The sequence below is a fragment of the Poromitra crassiceps genome (genome assembly GCF_964638095.1).
Source record: "Poromitra crassiceps genome assembly, chromosome: 17".
Classification (NCBI taxonomy): domain Eukaryota; kingdom Metazoa; phylum Chordata; class Actinopteri; order Beryciformes; family Melamphaidae; genus Poromitra; species Poromitra crassiceps.
The window spans coordinates 29399668-29422260 of NC_139635.1; the positions used below are offsets into that span (position 1 = coordinate 29399668).

General features: G+C 46.4%; 1 protein-coding gene across 1 annotated transcript in view; it reads right to left on the reverse strand.

The window, feature by feature from the left end:
* adgrl2b.1 (adhesion G protein-coupled receptor L2b, tandem duplicate 1) overlaps window positions 1-22593 on the reverse strand; it is a 120064-nt gene that overhangs the window by 43753 nt on the left and 53718 nt on the right. Inside the window, 3 exon segments of the mRNA XM_083653543.1 lie at window positions 939-1241; window positions 14072-14872; window positions 19043-19152. Of these exon segments, the coding sequence (XP_083509669.1) occupies window positions 939-1241; window positions 14072-14872; window positions 19043-19152 (1214 nt within the window).

Below are 22593 nucleotides of genomic sequence, written 5' to 3' on the forward strand. Positions count from 1 at the left end.
CAAAGAACCAGGGGGATTTAATGGTAGAGGGAATAGCAATACATTAATTGGCAAGCAAGACACTAGATCCTAGTATGTCATTGTCAGTAATACTGTAGACACTTTTCAGAATTTTTATAAACTATTTATGTATGTCTAAATGAAATACAAGATTATATCTAATGACAGGTGCTTCACTGACAAGAGGCACAGCGTATGTACAGTAATCCAAGACTCGTCACCATTTCGCCCCCCCCCCACAGTCAAAACATTGTCTCTTTCTTGCTTTAATCCCTGATAGCCATGCGTTATATTATGACATTTCTGTCAGCATCTGTGATGGGGTTTGCAAAGGTAACTAATATCTACGATTGTTTTTCTAATAATAAGAAAATCCTACATGCATCTTTGAAGAATACAAATTTAATGAACAGGTTTATATTGTGGCATAATGGTTATCAAAGCTTGTCAGACACTAACGTGTTCTCACACATGTGCATGCGCGCACGCACACACACTACACCCCCATATGGTAGGTTAGGGGGGGGGATCACCAGAGACCCCACGATACGATATTATCACGATACTTAAGTCATGATACAATATTATTGCGATTTTAACAATATTGCGATTTATTACCTTTTTTCAACTGCAAATTATGTCCCCAAAGGGGAAAAAAACCATTGTCAACATCTGTTTTATCTAATGAGATAAAGTTCCCAGTCTGTTCATCTCACTAACTTTTTATTGCAGCAAAAAGGGATTGTCAAGCTGACAGACTGACCAACACTGTCGTAAAAGTTGCATGCACTTGACAATGTATATACTAAAATATCGCGATACTCTGCATTCGTGTGATATGATATATCGCCACACAAAATCTCGCGATACTATGCTGTATTGATCCCCCCCCCCCCCCCCCCACCACCACCACCCCTACAGTAGGCAGGTAGGCCTACCTCTGGTTCCTTTGGGGCAGGGCCGGTCCACAGTGGTTCCGGTGTGGCTCTGGGGCCAGTCGATGGCTCTCCTCCTGGTCGCCTCGCAGAAGCGTCTGGGCGTGGGCGGCAGCTCGGGGACGGTGGGCCCCGCCGTGACCGCCCCGCCGCCGCGCGAGTCCTCGAACGGGTCCCTCCCGTCCCGGGGGTCCGCCGCGGCGGCGGTGGCGTTCGCCCGTCCCCTCCCCGCGGCCGTCGTCATGGCGATCGTCGCAGTGGTCTGTGGGATGGATGGCGAGGCGGAGAAGTCTTCGATAGTTGGCACTAGAGCGAGAGAGAGGAGGAGAGGGTGAAGCTGTTAGAGCTCGAGTCAATAAAACGTCCTTGCCCTGAACTCCCATCGCTCCTGTCGGCGGGTGGAACGTTAACTGTTTTCAGTCCCGGGCTTTGTAGGTATTGCTCGCAGTTACTGCCGCTCATAACTCTCTCAAATAAACGGCTTCGTGCAGCATTCAGCCGGCCGTAAATCCAACACTGTTCTGCTACCTTCAGCGCCGCACACAATCAAGGCAAATCTGCTAATGCCACAATATCTCCTGCTATTTTTAGTTGACTCAAGCCCACAAATGAGAGGACTGGCGATGGAGCGTCCTTCTGCATGGGAGTGATTTCTCCTCAAGAGAGAGTTGGAACCTTGGCTTGATTAAATGTCAACGGGGAAGACAAAGCCTGGGCCCCCCCCCCATCCGCCTAGTTCATCTCTCTCACTTTGATAAAGCTGGTGTGAGGGAGGAGAATTGCACCGCTCCGGGCAAAAGACATACATCAGCAATAATGCGATTCCACTGTATTCAATCCACACCTCCCCCTGCCTGCAGAGCAAATCTATGTGTGAGTGCGTGCCCCCAATGCACATGGGCATGAGTGTGTGTGTGTGTGTGTGTGTGTGTGTGTGTGTGTGTGTGTACACGTGTGTTGTTATTATTAGTACGTGTGCTTAAAATCGCTGTCTATACAGATGGATATCTGCTGGAGAAGAGGCCTGGAGATAAGTAGGAAGTGAGAGAGCAGAAACCGGAAATCCATAAATATAAATAGCCAATATGAATAAAAGGAAAACAGAAGAACACGCTTGTCCACGTGTATGCGTGCGTCTACATGGGAACAGTACTTGTACCCCTGCATGACTGATCATACATTTGACCCACGGCTAGCTTGATTGTTTGTGGAGATAAAGGCAGCTTCCTCTGCCTCTGTGAACGGCTGTGCTGCGTTCTCTTCAGGGGCTCCGGCGGGGTGCATCTGGGGGGAAAATGCAATATCATGCTATCTGACACCCCATCATCGCACACGTATCTCCATTTCCTCAGAGTGAATGGTGACGACGCCCACGCTCCTACCGCTGGAGCTAATCAGCCAATCAGGGGACTCCGTGTTCTCCGTCCCAGGAAAACCTCTGCGTTTATTACAAAGGCGATCTCGGGGGATGTGGTCAGGAGCCCACAGACAGCAGGAAGGGGACAATGTGCCGGCGATGCCGGCTATTAAACAGATGCTGGCTATTAAAAAGAAATCAAATGAAATCAAATCGCCCTGCGGAGACGTTGCTTTGTGACATTTCACTCTCTGCCCTTTCCCCCCGTGGAAGGAGCCCTGGATAATTAGCTCACGCTCATTCAAGTCATTGTGTGTCTGTCACGCGCTCACGCGCTCGCACGTTCCTGGCCAGTGTGGCCTTGAACCTGACAGATGACATGTTCCCTTACTGTCACCAACAGATGACCTCATGGAGAGGGTCAGGGGCCAACAGCTATCAAGGTTCTCACAATTACTCCAAGGAATTGAGGTGAAAGTGTGAGTGTACGTACGTGACAAATAGTCGAGATCACACGAGATAAAAGCAGTACTATGGTATGAAGTATTTTTCATCAAATACTTTAATGCAATTGAAGGAACAATAATGATTCAAAGTAACCATTAGTCAGCTGATTGTTTCGCTATGGAGACGTTCATAAATTCCATCTGAAATGAGCTGTCGTCCAGAAATTCAGTTGAAGTTTCAGAGCGCTCAGAGAGCAGAGGGTTGAGGGGGGCTTTAGGGGGGCTGCAGTGTGTCTTGCCTTTTTTCACCCTTTCTCTAATGTGAAATGAACAGAAGGAGCTTTTTTTTTCTTTCTTTTTTTCAGATTCCCCCCCATTTTCTCCCCAATTGTACTTGGCCAATTTCCCCCCCTGCTGCCCCCGGTCGCTGCTGCACCCCCTCTGCCGATCTGGGGAGAGCCGTAGACTAGCACCATGCTTCCTCCGACACATGCGTAGTTGCCAGCCGCTTCTTTTCATCTGACAGCGGGGCGCTTCACCGGCAGGACGTAGCACGTGGGAGGATCACGCTATTCCCACCAGTTCCCTTCCGCCCCGAACAGGCACCCCCCGACCGACCAGAGGAGGCGCTAGTGCAGCGACCAGGACACATACCCCCAATCCGGCTTCCCACCAGCAGACGCCGGCCAATCGTGCCTGTATGGACGCCCGACCAATAGGGGTGGGGGAAAAAATCGATACACCATAGTATCGCGATATTTTGCCTGACGATATTGTATCGATATTTGGACGGCAAGTATCGATAAAAATAAAAAAATAGAAAAAACGCCACCGGGCATCTGCCCGAAGCGCCCGATGTTGCAGTCCGCGCCTGCAGTGGTGTATTGAGTCCAGACAAGCTTAATAATGTAGCCTACATGTGGGGCAAAAACAAAACAAAACAAAAAAACACTGCATGCTTTACTTCCAGTGAGGTCAAGGAAAAGGTAGGAAAAGGAGTTAGACAATATATCGAAATATCGCAATATTCAATATATCGCAATACTAGCATATCGCAATATCGCAATACTATCGTATCGTGACTCAAGTATCGTTTTAGTATCGTATCGTGGGCATCTGGTGATTCCCACCCCTACCGACCAAGCCGTGGGTGGGTAACACGGGGGTGCGAACCTGCGACCCTCGTGTAACAGAAGGAGCTTTTAATTATTGTATACAATAAATACTGTAAGACTAGGAGGTACGGTGGTGCAGTGGTAAGCACTATCGCCTCACAGCTCGAAGGTCGTGGGTTCGATTCCCACCTGGGCCGATGTGAACGCTGAAGGAATGCGTGCCCGTCCGCATGTCCTCGAGTGCCCACCACCCGGGTGGGGTCGGCAAAATGGCCTTTCTGTGTGGAGTTTGCATGTTCTCCCCGTGCCTCCCGGGGGTCTCCTTCATATAGGAACCCCCTTCACAAAAACATGCAACATCCTGGTTGCTTATATGGTTCCTCCTCTGATCGTTAAGGGCGCCTGTTCAGAGGGAGGGGAACTGGTTGGAATAGCGTGAACCTCCCACGTGCTATGTCCTACCGGGGGAGCTTCCTCGGGCAGGTGAAAAGATGCGGCTGACTTGACTGCCCATGTCTCGGAGGATGCATGGAATCAGTCTCGGCTCTCCCCAGATCGGCAGAGGATGGAGTAGCAACCAGGATTGAGTAATTCAAATGAGCACTAAACGGGGGATAAAAATGGGATAAAAAATCGGGGAAAAAACATTAAAAAAAAAAAAAAAAAAAAAAAAAAAAAAATACTGTAAGACAGGCTATAGGAAATATGAGATGAGTTGTAGGCCTATGGAAACGCACATTCCAATAATTCCATTCAGTAAATTCAGATGCCAATCCTGTGTAATGTTTTTAATAGTTTTTTTTACTTTGTTAGACTATTTATTATTTAATTGGTACATCCCCGTTTCCCTCTTTGCTACTCTAGTGCTTTTGACATTGTGCGTGCCTATATTTTATATCATAAAGTAGCCTACCCAAAAAAAAAATGTGGCGATGACAGTAATGAGCTCAACCCCGCGGTAAAGTCACATGTCCGCGGTATTGTGGTGAGACGGTTATCGTCACCCCCCTAAGCACATGTGTTTGTGCAGTCGACACTTGCCAGCCACTTCTTTTCACCTGACAGCGAGGAGTTACACCGGCACAGTGTCGCTCGCGGGAGGATCACGCTATTCCCCCCAGTTCCCCTCCCCCCCAAACAGACACGAGTGCAATGAGCAGGACAGTGGACACATAAGTTGGAAGCATGCTACAACGTCAGCCTCCACTTGGAGCCTTTGCCGACGGCAGCTAGACCTATATACTGTACTCCAATGTCAGCTTGACGAGGGGGGCGCAGGGGGAGTCCCCAGCAAAATGAGTACAACTGTGTGATTTCACTATGATTTGAATGACTAGAAGTTAGCCCAAGGAGAGAATGTAGTGCATATACAGTTACTTGGTAATAGCTTTCACTCTCTCCCGTTATCTCCCCATCTACTTATATTATGTGCTGTTCACGTCAGCTGCGTCGAGTCACATTTTCGGGGAGCTGCGCGCCAGCTGTGCCGGCAGGCGCGCCAGCTGCGGCGTAGCGCTCGGCGCAGCTGGCGAGGGCTTTGACACTGTAGCATGTCTTCCTCTATACCCTTAACCCAGCTTCCCACCCGCAGACACGGCCAATTGTGCCTGTATGGATGGAGTGGACGCCCGACCAAGCCGGAGGTAACACGGGGGCTCGAACCTGTAACCCTCGTGTTGGTAGGCAGGGAATCTAGCGCTGCACTACCCGGAAGGCAGCCCAGTCAATTTTATGATCAAGTTTTTTGTTTTCCCCCTAAAATACCAAATGAAATCCAACAAACTATAACACAACAGTATAACAATATAACATTTAAAGGGGGGAGCAATACATAACAAATAAGACGTTATGTATTGCTGGTGGAGAAATGCTGTTGACCTAAGTGAGAGGAATCATAGGCTGACTCATTGATTGACTGACTCACTGATGCAATATGTGCCTATATAATGCAATAAAATTCAAACGGCAATCTAAAAGGACGCACGTAATTGTGTTTCAGAATATTAAACCTCTCCACACCTGAGCAAACATCTGCTTTTCCATAGGCAAATATAGACATTAATATGCCTCGGCCTGTAACCGCATGTTTGCTTCGCCTAATTAACTCGCACTTAGGACCCTATTGCTCCACGTCAAGGTTCCAAAGCTCCACCTTCCAGATTTTAGCACACAATATGACACCATTTCAATACGCACATAATGTTCGCTTTTTCCATTTGTTACAGGTGGTTCTTTGTCATCCTAGGCAATGCAAATGGTATTTCTAAAGCCATGCATTACCGTTAGTAACTGAGTGAATTCAGAGATCCTATGATGTGGGAATATGGGCTAGCCAACACAGGAAAATGAAAAGGACATAGTGAAGTGTCTGCATCAACCGTGTCCACTTCATCTAAATCTCTCAAACGCCACAAAGCCATGCATCATTCGTAGTATTCTCTCACATTTATAGCCTCTGCAGCACACATCCATTGTGCATACAATACCCACGTTTTAAAATGATTCTTCGTCCTAAAATGCCTGTTTTTTTTGGGCAACTCGAAATGAATTTGCTCCAAACATCCCGCAGAGATATGAGATTTTAGCATGTTGGGAACATTGAGGAGAACACTTATCATTCTCGGCATGTATAAAAGTAGCACCAAATGTGTCTTGTTATTTCATCATTACAAACATCTAAGATTTTAATGCCCACTAAGTGCCCACTAAGGCACTTTGCTCTTTTTCACTCTCACTTGCAGAATCTCCAGCAAGATCATCAAATCTCACCGCTTTAAGAGAGGCATTCATATGTGAAGTTGACATTTTTAATTTAAAGAGAAGCATATGTTTTGGGATGTTTGTAGTCAAAGATCTGTCTGTGTTGTTGTATAACTCTTTGATGTCTGTGCAGTCTGTGCAGAACCCAGTGTCCTCTGACAGCACTCAGCCAAGAGAGGGCTATCCCAATTAGTGACTATTTTCTCTCAAGAGGCAGTCAAGTCACTCTTGACGGCCAATCTGTTTGGCAGGGCATATAGTGGTGCCATATGTTGAATAATGGCCATTGTAAATAATATTACAGTTTGAGATTGGACACTTGAAAAATGGATGACAGCGGCAGGCTCTGAACAGAACGGAGTAAATTAAAATAGTGCTGAAAGGAAAGAAAACCACTATGCTAAGATCATCAATCAAGGCATCAGAGCTAACGCAGAATTACTTTTATGATTTTATAACAGCACCCCAGAGCTATTTATCAGCTTGGGAAATGAAAAAATAATGAGATAAATCCATAATCAGACAATCAAGGGTGTAGAAATGCTGTTTGTCAATGCCTTTACTGCTTACGCACACCGATACAAAAATGTGTTCATTTTTAATTAGACACACTTAATCAAAAGAGCCCAAACTATGGGAGTACCTGTCCATATGGCTCCTATAAATGACTAAGCTGCCTAACACCTGCTATTAGGAAGAGTAATGAGAACTCGCAGCTAAATCAAGCTGTTTTAATTGGTTTAAATTCTGAGGATGAATCTCTCAGAAGGCTAATCTTCCAAGTAGAAAAAAGAAAAAGACTCAAATACAGCAGTTCAGCTCAAATCATCCCCAACATCTCTCATTCAAAAACCATAATGAAACTATGAGCAAAACTTCCTTCCAAACACCAATCCAGCTGAAATGCTTGGCTGTGATATTATTTTATATTCTCATGCCAGTTGTCTCACTGTGAGCAGCATGGTCAAATGCAAGGACAAAACAAGAGAGACCCAGCCGACACTTAGGCCTAAATACAAGTGTGTGCGCGCGTGCGTGCGTGTGTGTGTGTGCGTGCCGTGTGTGCGTGCGTGCGTGCGTGCGTGTGTGTGTGTGTGCGCGCGTGCGTGTGTGTGTGTGTGTGTGTGTGCACGTGTGTGCGTGTGCGTCTTCATAATACTGTTGCGTCTTTGCGTTCGTTTGTTTGCTCAAGTATTTCAGCACGACTCAACAAGGCAGTCTCAGTGGATAAGAAAGAAGTGTGTAAGAGCTCCAGTTATAGGCCCTCGTCTTTTTGCCTCTTTTGAGGAGCCAGCGCTGCCTGGTAACTAATGAAAGAGAAACACCAAATCCCACAAGATATGAATTTTACATTAGGCTGTTTATACACTGCTGCTCTGTTCAAGCCTGGATGACGTGCGCGTCATCAGTCCTGCGTAATGTACAGGCCCTGCACCATCTGCTCGCATAGCTATGTGCCATGGAAGGTAACATGTTTACGTGTGGTTTGTCATCCGCCGCTCGTGAATAAATCATTTCCTGCCAAAACTAAAGCCAGTTGCTGCGGGGCTGATTGAATTATTGACACTCGTCCTTTAAAGAGCAGTAGACAGAAAAAGCTCTGCCGGACATATCCCATATCTATATGTGTGTTAATTTATGGGGGCTGAAACTCAAGCCTGTAAGGCAGCAGATTAGCGTCACAAGGAAGGACACACTCTGAGTGACAGAGGGGGGCGGCAAAAACGCCACCCAAGACCGAGGGGGCAGCCTTTAGTCGGGTCACATTGAGGCCAATGCGGAAGTACCAAAAACTTCAGTTCCTCGAGTAACCACTTGAGGCTGGCTGCAAGAGCGAGTCAGTCCCCATTCGCCGCCATGTTAAAATGCCCAGCTTTACAGCATGAATAAACATGTTACAGCCTGATTGAAAAAAAAACGGTTTTGATCTGTAGAGCTAATTTGACCTTTCACGACAACTCACCCGTTCAGAGTGAAATAGATGATAAAAAAAGACAGGACGCCTGTCCAATGATCACGCAGCTCGCTGATCACTGACCAATAGCAGGTGGCGCTGCGGCTCTGGGAAACCCCCTCTCGTCTAAATATGGCCTCAGATAAGGTCACTTCTGGCTCCAAAAATCCAACATGGCAGCGGCCAAAATGCCAAACCTGAGTCCACAAACCAATGGGTGACGGCCCACTCACTCCGTCCATCTTTTTCTACAGTCTATGCCCAAGAAGACAGAAAAGCACACACAGACAGGAAGAACTACACCCGCACCGACACACAATGGTGTTCTTTTCATCCTCACTCTATCTAAAAGATCTCTGTCTTTCCCCCCTTATAATGTCCACTTGAACAAGTCCCATATTCCTCCAGTGGGGAAGCCAGCGTTGAGCCATGGCAACAAGCGGAAACAATTAGAGGCGTTGGGAAAACCTCCTGGGCTGCGTTCCTTCAGCCCGGCTCTTTTGACTGTTGCTTAACATCCTGCTTCAGAGCGTGCAACACAGGCAGGCTCAGTGCATGATCCATCTGTAAATGTTGTTTTTGAACGCTCACCTGGAGGCGGTGTTCAGCGATATGAAAGTAAATGTTGCGCAGCGATTTCGCCGCAAAATGACCGCGCTAAAGCTTATAGGCTTTGTGATGGCAGATGTTGGACACACAGATATGTTTAGTGTATGAAAGTCTGGCTAGCTTGACATTTGAATTCTATGCGGATCCCACTTTCTGTCCACAGTTACCACCAGATTACTCCAAGTGGCTAAGCCCTTCGGACAAAGCCGCATTCATTTTATGGCTCTGATCAATGCTACCTCAAAGACAAATTAATTTTCTCCTTTCACTCCTCGTTAGTCTGAAGTGCTCCCGGCAATTACTGGCTGTCCTGATTGGCTTTTTGAACTCATTGGACTGGAACCACTTGATGTCTGTTGCACATCACAGAAAATACATCATTAGTGTGTGTCGTTGTAAGTTTTGTAATGGCGAGCACTTAGGTGTGCATTCTATTGGCATGCAGCTCTTTTAAGGGGGGCTTCTAAGGAGGTGGGCCGGCTACGTATTGATCACTGGTCTTTTGTATTCACAAAGCATTAGCAGAGCACGGCCATTTTGTTGAATTGCGTGTAAATCGGTCGGGACAATTACAGGAATGATCAATAGGGGGAATAATGTTAGTGAATCCTTCAACCAGGATCAGTGTTCAGAGACCTTGAGTGTTCAAAACACACAAGATCAAACAACTTGAGTTGATGAGGTCAATTATTTTCTGCTTTGATACTTTGCTGAAACTATCTAAAACCTATATCTATGTATGTATGTATGTATGTATGTATTGTATGTATCTATTATCTATCTATCTATCTATCTATCTATCTATCTATCTATCTATCTATCTATCTATCTATCTATCTATCCATCTATCTATCTATCTATCTATCTATCCTTATTATAAAAGGGAGCATTGTGGGCAATGTTTCTCTGTTCTCTCTGTTTAAATTTTTGTTGTCCCACTGATGATGTCATCATCAGTGGGACTGATGATGTCATCATCAGTGATGTCACTTGAGCAATTGTGCATTGTGACATCAAAGGCTGAGGCTAGGCTATAGTTCACTGATGATGTCATCAGTTATGATGTGATGTCATCAGTGATGTCATAGAGCAGGCGAGGCCACAGGCGCGGTGTCATCAGTGATGTCATAAGAGCAGGTGAGCTGTGTATGCAAACTGCAGGCCAGCTCGGCGAGCTGCCTAGTATAATATATGTATGAATGAATGTATGTATACATACACACATGCATGCATGCACACACACACACACACACACACACACACACACACACACACACACACACACACACACACACACACACACACACACAGAGAGAGAGTATACACACACACCCTAATCCGGTTGGCACCTCCTTGCCTGTCTAGGATGATGGTTACAGTCAAGGTTGATGCTTTTGACAGAAGAGGAGAGAGACTCTCTGCCTCTCATTGTGCTGTGTGCATTCTGCTAAGGAGAGAAACACAGTGGTGTGGTGTAGTTTGAGCTAGCTTACAGTCTGTGGTCGATGAATCTTAATGGGCACAATTAATTTGCTCGATGCCTCAAGTGGCCCTGTTTCAGCGAGAGAGGGACATTATTTCAGCGCCATTAGATTGCCCTAAAGAATTGGTTGTTTAATTCTACGCTAGATCGCGGCCAGCAATAAATCCAAACCGCTACACTGTAAAGAAGTTAAAGGTGTGGATTGGGGGGAAAACGTAATAAACATGAACCAGTTATTTTCATTGTGCCATTCACAAAACGGAGAGCAGTGGCGCGCTGGCCCCCGGCATCTCTGCTCTTTAAGCCAGCAACACTTCCAAATGTCCTCATAAAATACACGTAATGATCCACGGTGGCGAGCACGCATTGCTGATTGGATCCCAATGGCAGAACAGTGGTGGAAACCGGCGCTAAAAAATAATGGGTGAAATCAACAACTATGTGCTGTTTCCTTGATTATACACTGCGCCTTAATGCAAGCGGCATTAGCCACAATGTGGCATTTGTGTTTAGCGAGGCATCACAGTAGCTGAGAGAGCACATTACCAGCCTCCATTGGAAACGCACCGTGATGTGGCCACTCCTCTGCCCCCCCCCCCTTTCCGTGAGGCTCTTTTGAGACGACGAGGAGGGTAATTATGATAATTCACTTGTTAATTACATTTACATACCATCAGAACGGTTAGAGAGCAGGCAGTTTGCATGCACGGAGAACTCATTCAAGTTGGAGGATTTCATATCTCCTCTAACATAGACTTAATTGAAGATCCGGGTTGTTTTCCGCGAGACCGACACAAACTCGGAGCACCCCCCCCCCAACCCCCCACCGACCCACGGGTGTCAAGATGTCACGCCGGGGGAGATTCCATGCGACAGCGGGGAAAACAAACGGACGTGTTGACAAGAGGCCAGAGTTCGGGAGCACACAGCCTCCATTGAGACATCAACCCAGCCCGGCCGACAACACAGCTCGAGAATCAGATTTCCCCCCCCTGACAGCCCCTCCCCAACATCCAGAAGTTAGAAATCATAAGTTAATCTGGAGCAGTGCTCCAGGGGCAACTGGAAGCCTCGGCCGTGTGGTGTTGAGGTCCTTGCTCACGGGGACTTAGCGGAGGCTCTCTGGGATAAGGTGGCTGCAGTCTGGTAATTACGCCCATTATCGCCGTGATGTAAGAGCCCTGTCTGATGACACGTATGTCTCCCCTCTCAGCGCCTCGCAGATTAATTTAAGGCCCCTAACCGCCTGACATGATGCTTCACTGTAATTGATCTCTCTCTCCACCGCAGAGTCATTCTTCTAACCTTCGTCGTCGGCCTTGATTCACCGTGCGGCCGCTTAAATCACACACGCACGCGCACGCACGCGCGCGCGCACACACACACACACACACACACACACACACACACACACACACCTGGGAGGAGGGAGGGAGGGAGGGTGCACCGACAATATTATACCACAATATTATGGTGATTGTCTCCCAATCCATTGTGGGGGGGGGGATGGCCTCGGAAAAGTTGATGAGGTAGCCATGGCAACGCAAGTTCAAATCCAAGGGCACGGAAGAGGAGACAGCCTTTGTCGTACTGTGCACAATATTTCGGAATCCCATTGGGAGCATTAGAGGGAGGTTCAGGAGGGCAGTGTTCATAATGGTTTGGGATGAGGCCGAAGATGAAAGAATTTGATAGGGTGCCGGCTTCGGCTCGAGCGAGTGCCTCAGCTCGTCTCATGGTAATAAAGATGGCGGTGTTGTAACGGTGAGATTCTGGCGCGAGCGATCCCTCATCCCAAGCCCACTGTATAATTCCTGTCTGCAAACGAGCCCTTTCCCCGGAACACAACACCAGCCTCTTTTCTATATAGCACACCTGGACTGCATGGCAAATTAAAAGGCAGTCATCTCTGTAACATCCCACATTATAACCACAACACAACAGAAGCTCGTCATCACGTTACGCAAAGACAATAGCGCCGCGGGAATGAGTGCTAAACCCCGGAAGTTAGCATCGCCTGGTTCCCTCGTGTAGAAGTCAATGGGATTTTTACATGGGGGATTTTGGTTAGACTAGGCATCTTGCGCGTTATGCGTGCTCGATTCCTATCGCTAGCTCGGCCGCTGCACGGCCTTGCCCGGCCTGCAGCTCGCCAAGCTGGCCCTGCAGCTCCCATACGCAGCTCGGCCGCTGTGTGGCCTCGCCCGCAGCTCAGCTGCTGCGTGGCCTCGCCTGCTCTATTGGCATGCGCAGCGCACAATTGCACAACTTTCCATCACTGATGACATCACTCACTGATGACATTGTGACATTGTGATTTCATGTCACAATATTGCACCAAAGTGTAACCAAAAACCGCAATTGCTCGAGTGACATCACTGATGATGTCGCCATGCCTATGACATCATGTCACAATGCCTATGACATCATCAGTCATGTCATAAGATGATTTTGGTCAATAATGATCTCACTGATGATGTCAGACATTGTGACATAATCAGTGGGAGAAAACTGAAACAGTGCCCACTTGAAACAAACAGTGCCCACTTGCTCCCTTTTATATAAGGCTCTGCCAATTTTTTAGGCTCGGCTGCTGTGCGGCCTCGCCTGCCCTGCAGCCCGACCGCTGTGCGGGCTCATGCTCTTATGACATCACTGATGATGTCACAACTTCCCATCACTGGTTACATCGCAATTGCTCTTATGACATCACTGATGATGTCACACAATGCCTATGACATCATCAGTGATGTCACAATGCCTATGACATCATCAGTGGGACAAAAATTGAAACAGAACAGACAGAGATTGCCCACTTGCTCCCTTTATAGATAGATGCCTGAAATAAGTTAAATTTTTGTGATTTCTGAAGGGTTTGTGGCAATCGCATTTACACTAAAAGTGGTGTTCATTTGTGAAGATCATCTTGCTCAACACAAAGATCTCAGTCAGTTTCATAAACTTTTGTTAACCACAGCCCAGCTCAGTGGCCTTGTGGTTTGAGTGTCCGCCCTGAGACTGGGAGGTTGTGAGTTCCAACCCCGGCCGAGTCATACCAAAGAGTATAAAAATGGGACCCATTGCCTCCCTGCTTGGCACTTAGCATCAAAGGGTTGGAATTGGGGGGTTAGATCACCAAATGATTCCCGAGCGCGGCGCTGCTGCTGCTGCTCACCGCTCCCCCAGGGGATGGGTCAAATGCGGAGAACAAATTTCGCACACTCAGGTGTGTGACAATTGTTGGGACTTTACCTTTACCTTTTACCCACAGACCATATTTCAGGCATCTAACCAAAACCCCCATCCAAAACTCCCATTGACTTCCAGATGAGGGAACCCAGTGCCATGCTAACTTCCGGCTTGGCCTTCAAAACTACCTGTGCTGAACAAAACGGAGCGGACCGGTTCTTACCTTCTGCGGGGTCCCCTGGGGCAAAGTCCAGGTCGTAGCGCAGGACGTAAAAGTTATTCCACACGTACATCTGGTTGTCCCGCGGGTTGTAATCCACAGCGGCGATGTACTGGTACTGGTTGGGGAAGGCGATGTCGGTGTACTCGCCCTGGCTCAGCTTGGTGTTGTAGATGTAATCTATGTGGCTCCTGCTGGCCTCGCTCTCATTCTCCTCGTAGGTCGATCGCACCACGTGCAGCACGCCGCACACCATGAAGGCGTTGGAGGCGGAGCGCTTGTCGTACGCCGTCTCCCAGGTGGCCTCGAAGCGCAGCGTGTACGGGTTGAGCTGGCTCACCACGATGCGCCCGTTGTTCTGCTCCGTGGCGTAGATCACCCACAGCCCCCGCTCGTCGACGCCCAGGTCGATGTCCGTCTTCCCGCCCCAGCGGTACGGCGAGGTGTCGTGGTAGTTGGCGTTGTTCACGATGGCCTCGCCGCTCTTGATGCGCGTGCGCAGGTCGAACTTGACGATGTTGCGCGTGCGCTCCTTGTTGAAGAAGATGGCGCCGTCGTAGGCCACGAAGCCCGTGCCGTCGACGCGGTGCGGCAGCTTGTAGGTGGTCGTCTGGCGGCCGTTGTTGAAGTCCTCCAGGGAGGCGTACTCGATGAGGGTGTCGGTGCGGTACGGAGTCCAGGGCATGAAGAAGACCTTGTCCCCGGCCTGCAGGGGGTCTTTGCACCACGCCCCCGCTTGCTGCTCGGCTTCGTATATGAAGGTGGGGGCTCCTATACCCTTCAGAATCCCGGGACAAATGAAGACTAGTGGCAAGAGAGGAAAGTGACACAAAACACAAATAAGGGACACACATTTCAAACAGGATACATTTGGCTAACACGCATCATCATTCTTGCTGCTGGACAAAGTGGAACAACAAGTGGAAGACACAAAAGATCAGGGACTGGAGGAATAGTTCAACTACTGTTTGGTACTACTGTGAATGAATAAGGGGAAAAGAAAAGAAAGGAATGTGGCAGAATGATTATTCAGAATGAGAGATGCGAGGTGGAGAGGACTTGCATCTCAAGGGTCAGCTGCTGCCCCCTAACAGGGACAGCAAGGGTCAGCTGCTGCCCCCTAACAGGGACAGCAAGGGTCAGCTGCTGCCCCCTAACAGGGACAAAACTCAATCAAAGCTGAACCAAAAAAAACGGGTAAAATCCTGCAAATGGAAGAGATGGGAAATGGCAGAAGTAGAGTTCACAGGTTTTTTTATTTAAATTTTTTAAATACCAGAATCTGACGTCAAACGCCAAACTAGCGGCCGGGGTCGATGGACAACACTGCAACATGCACACTCACATGACCCGGGTCACATGACCTGGGTCTTGAAAACCAAAATGAAAAGGCTTCACATCTCGTGGAGGGAGTGGACAACAGGTTGTCAATGGTGGTGGCGGCAGCAAAGCAGAGGTAGAATGAAAGTGTGGGGAGTTGGTGGGAATAGACCGAACAACAGTGGTAAAGGGTTGTTACTACTTCTGTGGCAAAAGACAAAGAATAACCACTGATGGGTGAGGGAGGCCAAGGCAAGGTTCCCATTTATAAAGAGTGTAAATTAATTGGTTCTGGCTGAAAGGAGATGCGTGCTTTTCTTTTCAAGCGTTTTGGGCTTTGCCAAGCTCCCTCAGCCATCACTGCTATCTCACATCACGTGCAGAGGTTGGGCCAAGCAAACTACGACTGAGCCAAAGGGAGATATACACACAATTCTACTAACTACTCAATCTCCAAGGGTTATCAAGAGCCCCTGGAAAATCACCGCAGCACAGTTGGTGATTCATTTCACAACATGGCGTTTGCATGTCTGGGATGATAATCTATCAGATGGCGCTGGATTAGGGCTGCACAATTAATCGAATCGATATCGAAAGAATCGATATGGCCGAGTGCAATGTCCAAATCGCAGGAGCAGCTGCAATTTGGGAGTAAAATGTGTCACAGCATACAGTAGCATTGAATGAAGCATCGTGGTGCTACAGAGATGCCTCAGCCTACAAATCATAGCCACACGTAAGGGGACGTGCTTATTTGGTACAGAGAAAATCTAGTAAAAAAAAATATTTTCTTTTTCTCAGTGAAAATGAAATGTAAACATCGCAATATCCGTCAATACAATCACAAAATAATATTTTTTTTTTCATATCGTGCAGCCCTATGATGGATTTCTTTTTGAAATTCCGTTTTTGAAATTCAGTTGGACTCCAGTGTTGCAAACAATCCCTCTATGGGCTTAGCATTTGACAGGAGAGGCAATCAGGGAGGGAGGAGAGAGACGTGAGGGGAGCTGTACTCAACACCACAGAACAAGGGGCCGGAGGTGTGGAGGGGTGGGGGGGGGGGAGGAAGGACCAGACCACTCGGGCCGGAGGTGGGGGGGGGGGGGGGGGGGGGGGACCAGACCACTCAATTACCTTTTTGCTCCACTTCTATTTCAGGCATTGGAAAAGAAAGCAAAAAGAGTGCAAAAGGGAGAGAAAGGTTATCATGAGTCAACTAGCAGGTACAGAAAGAAGAATATGTGGGAGGATATGACCAAAGAGGTGGACTGCGGGAATGTTTTGGGGTTAAGAGCTAGGAGAGAATGTTTATTAGTCAATGGTCTCTCGCCCCCCTAGGATGTAAAAACACACACACGTTAAGACCGGAGACAAACTACGTGCCACATGCTCTTCCCGAGGATAAAAATGTTCATTCCTAACTTCATAAACTGCCGACAAAATAACAAATTGGCCACTATAAAAGCACAATATAACCCTTTAAATAACATCTCCTACATGGCATGACATAGAGAAACACTTGTCTCATATTTAGAAAGAGAACATTCTTAGAGAGTTCTTAGAGTTATTTCTTTGGCATGTATTGATTGAATGGGGGTGGGATTTTTTTTTGTTCAAACTTTCTAAACACAAATCACAACTTGATTGCCAGCGCGCTCGCCCACACACACAAAAACATAACTTGGCGCCAGTAATGTTACAGCCCAAACTCTCTAATGAGCCAAAGAGTGCGATGGCAAATGAGCAATGACGGATGAACACTCTGCCTAATAATGTGGGGCTCCTTTAGCGGCTTCGTTGAAGCTGCACACAGTGAGAAGAAGGGATTCTAGAGGCAATGTGAAAGACTGGAAGTTTAAAAAGAAAATGAGAGCACAGAGGTTAGTTGGGAACAAGGCTGAAGGAGGGAGAGAGAGTTCTGTTTGAAAGAAGAAGAGTGAATATTTCAGGGAAAAAAGTTTACAATTCATCACATGAAAAGCCTAAGTGCTGGTTTCATCATAGGCACGGCTAAAGTCAAGTCCTACTCTAAAATATGCGTTTAAAGTACTGTAGAATGACTCAAATCATATACCAGAGACATAGGTTACATCAGAGGCAGGTGTAACAGAGTCTACAACCGTTTTCTCACGGGACTAGAGTTGATCCACGATCAAATCCAGGGCTTTGGTCAAGGTTTTAGCACAGGCACATTCAAAAAGTCACTAGAGGGCCGTCTGGGTCGTGTAGCGGTATTAAAAGCACTCGCCTACCACCGCAGCGACCCGGGTTCAATTCCCGGCAGCGGTACTTCCGGCTTGGTCAGACGTTCCTATAGACACAATAGGTCTATAGGCCCATACTCTTGACAAAATTTGCCAGAGTGTTGAGACCAGAGAGGCTAAAAGCGCGTCTGCGGGTGGGAGGCCGGTGGGGTATGAGACCTGGTCATTGCATTAGCGCCTCCTCTGGTCAGTCGGGGCGCCTGTCCATGGGGAGGGGAACTTGGGGGAATAGCGTGATCCTCCACATGCGCTACGTCCTGCCAGTGAAACGTCCTGCCAGTGAAATTCCTCGCTGTACTTGTACTTGATTAAAAAAAAATCACACTAGAGTTTTAATTCTTCAGATTAGTAACAATTTTAGGATTTCAATCACTTTGTCTGATGTTGTCTATCCTCTGTAATAGCGGTACGTTGATTTTGTATCTCCATTTTCAACAAACAAAAACAAAACAAAAACCTAGTAATAACCACAATCTATGTCTCTGTGTCATCAGTCTTTGATTATCTCAGTGAAATATTTTTCAACACTTTTCAACACAGTCTTTGAAAGACTCATTAGTAATTCAAGAGGCTTTCTGTTGCTGCAGAATGGAAAATGTTGCACCACAAGCAAAGTCTAGCACAACCTAGATGTGTTTTAACTAGGCAGGAACTTTGAGCAATGAAAAAAAAAAGGGTAAATAATTCAGAGGTAACAAAAACACATGTTGAATGATTTAAATTACTTTTTTTTACTAGAAAGAACAAAGGAAGTCCAAGGCAACTCTTGAAGAATATTTTTAAAAAGCCTTTAATAAAATATGGCTTCCACCGACATGTTTCGGCCAAACTGGCCTTTCTCAAGGTGATTTCATTTTCATTTTCAAATCACCTTGAGAAAGGCCAGTTTGGCCGAAACATGTCGGTGGAAGCCATATTTTATTAAAGGCTTTTTAAAAAATATTCTTGAAGAGTTGCCTTGGACTTCCTTTGTTCTTTCTACTGAATCTTCAACCCTATGGATCCAATGAGCACCTTCTGAGAAAGCCTACACTCGACAGAACGCCGTAGCCCTCTTTCCCCATTTTCTTTTTTACTGTTCAAGATTAAGGTCTACTTCAATATATTTAGCTATTATTGATGCTAATCTCATTCCATGTACGTCCACATTAATTTAGCGAAACATCGTCTGTGAACGAAGCCTCAACACTTGCCAGCAGATTATAAAAATCAATCTTATCCATTAGAAAGGAGGGGGGAGGAGAGGCTGGAGTTATAGCACATGTCTGTTTAATCTAACAACAACAACAACACCAACAACAACAACAACAACACACACACACATTTGAAACACATTCACAAAAAAAAGAAAAGAGTTCAATATGAGATTTGGATGGGGGATACTTACTATAGGGAACACACTCATACTGGACCTCTAAGTACTTGTAGGTGCCAGGACATGGATCGGGAAAGACATCAGAGCCAGTGACAACCACACACTGGGTACGGTTGTTGCACCTAGAAAGAAAAGATTGACCAGAGAATTCAGCGTGACTTTAAGCACTACCCATGGCAAGAACATTAGGATAAGAACAACGTGCAAACAGGGTTGCCACTCTTTTCTAATGATAGATTTCAAGCACTTTTCAAGGACAAATTATTTCAAAATTGCGGGCCAATGCCAATGCAATCGGAATGAATCATTAACACTTCACATGAACTTAAAGCCATCTTTTAATCCTCAGCGTTTCTGCTCGTAGCCTACACAGAGAGTGATACTGTAGATAGGAAGAAAGTGTATCAAGCTTGGCCCAGCAATTTTGAGATGAGGAGGAGGCTCAAACTCAGAGATTCCGGTACTTTTACTTGTAAGGACCTCTTCATAAATCCAAGTAAGTACTTGATTTTTTTCTCAGATTTCCCCCCATTTTCTCCCCAATTATACTTGGCCAATTTATCCCCATGCTGCCCTGTTGGCTGCCCCGGTCGCTGCTCCACCCTCTGCCGATCTGGGGCGAGCCGAGACTAGCACCATGCTTCCTCCGACACACAAGCGCAGTTGCCAGCCGCTTCTTTTCACCCGACAGCGGGGAGCTTCACCGGCAGGACGTAGCACGTGGGAGGCTCACGCTATTCCCACCGGTTCCCTTCCACCCCGACCAGGCGCCCCGACCGACCAGAGGAGGCACTAGTGCAGCGACCAGGACATATACCCCCCAATCTGGGTTCCCTCCCTCAGGCACAGCCAATCGTGCCTGTATGGACGCCCGACCAATCCGGAGGTAACACGGTACGTGAACCTGCGATCCTCGTGTTGGTAGGCAGGGAATCTACCGCTACACTACCCGGACGCCTGATTTTATTTCCTTTTTAAATTCAAGTCCTTTCAAGCAATTTGCAGACCCATGGCAACCCTGTTCACAACACAAAAGGGGGAAAATATCATCGTACGGCTACAACGAAAATGGTGAACATCCCAGCCAGGACCCTTATTATATGCATTCTAGTTGGCAAACAGAGAAGGGAACGAAAGCATTAAATACACAAAACACGAAAGAAAGCATAAATGAAGTGAACGTGGTAATGGCATGTCGGTAATTAACGATGACATGTGAACTTCTCCGGCCAAGGTGAGTCTATCTCCTTTAACAGCGTCTTCATAGCGCTATTGAAAGGGAAGACATTCATTAAAATACACACAACAGGTGGCTGCTGGGACATGCAGTTGACTGGAATGGCTCATTGGTAAACAGTGAGAGTCCTCTGCGTGTGTGCAGCAAACACGACGTGAACGTGTCATTTCTGCCAGAGAGATATATATTTCGCCTCGCAGTATGAAATGGCTTTGGCTGATGAACGCGTGTCCCTTTTGAATTGAAAGTCTGATGTGTGAATTGGTGTGCGTGTGTGTGTGTGTGTGTGTGCATCTGTGTGCATCTGTGTGTGCGTGTTTGCAGATCTGTCCGAGTGTTAGAAAGTTGAAGAAAGAGGAGGGAGGAAAAACGGATTTTGTGTAAATATAGGATGAAATTGGCTCCACTTCAATCAAGCTGTCTTGAGGCCGAGGGATTGAGAATGCTGTCAGCGGTAACAGAGGCAAACAGATATCCGTCAAAGGAAGGTGGGGGAAAAAAAGATACCAAAATAGGACATTCAACAATTTGCAAGCCTGAGATAAATATTTCAGAAGGTCAAAAGCAAAGTCGTGCAAGTTGGACATATATTTTCAACATCGGACATGTCTTTCAAAGAATCATGAGTAATTCAAGAGGGCTTTCTGCCGCTGCAAAATGGAATTGTGTTGCTGCACCACAACCCAGTTCAAATGCAAGCTGGATTGTGCATTTTAACTATGCAGGGAGGGACTTTGAGGAATGGATAAAAAGGTAAATGTAAGTCCAGCTATTTCAAATGAACAAAAAAGAAAAGAAAAAGCCTTCGTTTGAAACTAATGGATTATCAAACAAAGATTATTTGAATGAAAGGGAGAGAATTCCATTAGAAAGATGAGGATTAGCAGCAGCAGCAGCAGGAGCCAGTGTTGTAGTCAAGTCACTAGATCTCGAGTCCAAGTCCGAGTCACCAAAGAAGGGTCAGACGTCAGAGTTGAGTCAGTCGGGTCCCCCCAACTCCCAGTCTGGAGTTACTGAACATGAACATGAGTCACGCTATTAAAATATAGCTATCAATATCATATGCCAAAAAAGCAGTCGTTAACAAGTCCAAGTTCTCATCTCCAATTTCCAAGTCTGAATGCTCGAGTCTGAGTCCAAGTCCAAGTCATCAGTGTTCAAGTCCAAGTCCAGTCACAAGTCCTGAAAATGAGTCCAGGACTAGGACTTCGAATCCAAGTCCTGGACTCGAGTGCTACAACGCTGGTATCAGCTATGGTGTTAACACAACTGATGATGTGGCGCCAGCAGTACTTGTGCTTGAGAGATTTACTGTTATGGCTCGGCTGCAACAAATGCTCCAGAGACTGGCTTCTAGGCTAGCTTAGCTATAAAGGTTAGTGCCTCAGAGTTTAACATGACTGACAGCAGAAGAGTGCAACAAAAAGAGATCCCACTCAAATCGATGCAAAGATCTGATCAGATTATGACAACTGACACACTGTTCTCAGTGGTAAGAATTTACTTTAACATCGATCGCACTGTAAATGTTAGATGTAACATGGAAAAACCTCCACAACCTACTGTGAATAAGCTGAGCATGCAGAGAGAGGAGCACTGAAGCAGTTTTAATATATTAGATGAACCATTAGACGTTGAAAAAATGACACTCCTTGCATGAGAAATCCATAGCAAGCACTTCATGACTGAACTAGGATCATTGCACAAGATCTATAACACCAATTAATTTCTATTGGACATTGGCAGTTTTAGCACGTAGGTGGGGTTTTTAAATGTGATGTCTGGTTGTTTCTATTGACATATGACAGAAACAATGACAGAAACTATCTGGGGAGACTATCTAAAAAAGATACGTTGTCCTTGTGGAATGTGACATTTGGCATTTCATTGGCAGAAACGGTTTGTCTGCTTGAATCAGAATCAGAATGACTTGTTTTATTGCCACAGTATGCAAGATTACATACGAGGAATTTGTCTTAGTGTCATTATGCAGCGTAGCGGTCATGTCAATATCATTCAGAGATAAAGAAATAGGAAAAACAACAAAAAGACAATCACAACATTGCAAGTGCAGTCCAATACAATATATACCGGTACATGAGTGGAGGAGTGTTCAGTAGGCATAAAATATGAATTTACATGAATTTACAGTCTGAGTTAAATAGGTGTTAAATAGGCAGTGAATTTACATGAATTTACAGTCTGAGTTAAATAGGTGTTAAATAGGCAGTGAATTTACACGAATTTACAGTCTGAGTTAAATAGATGTTAAATAGGCAGTGAATTTACACGAATTTACAGTCTGAGTTAAATAGGCAGAACTGAC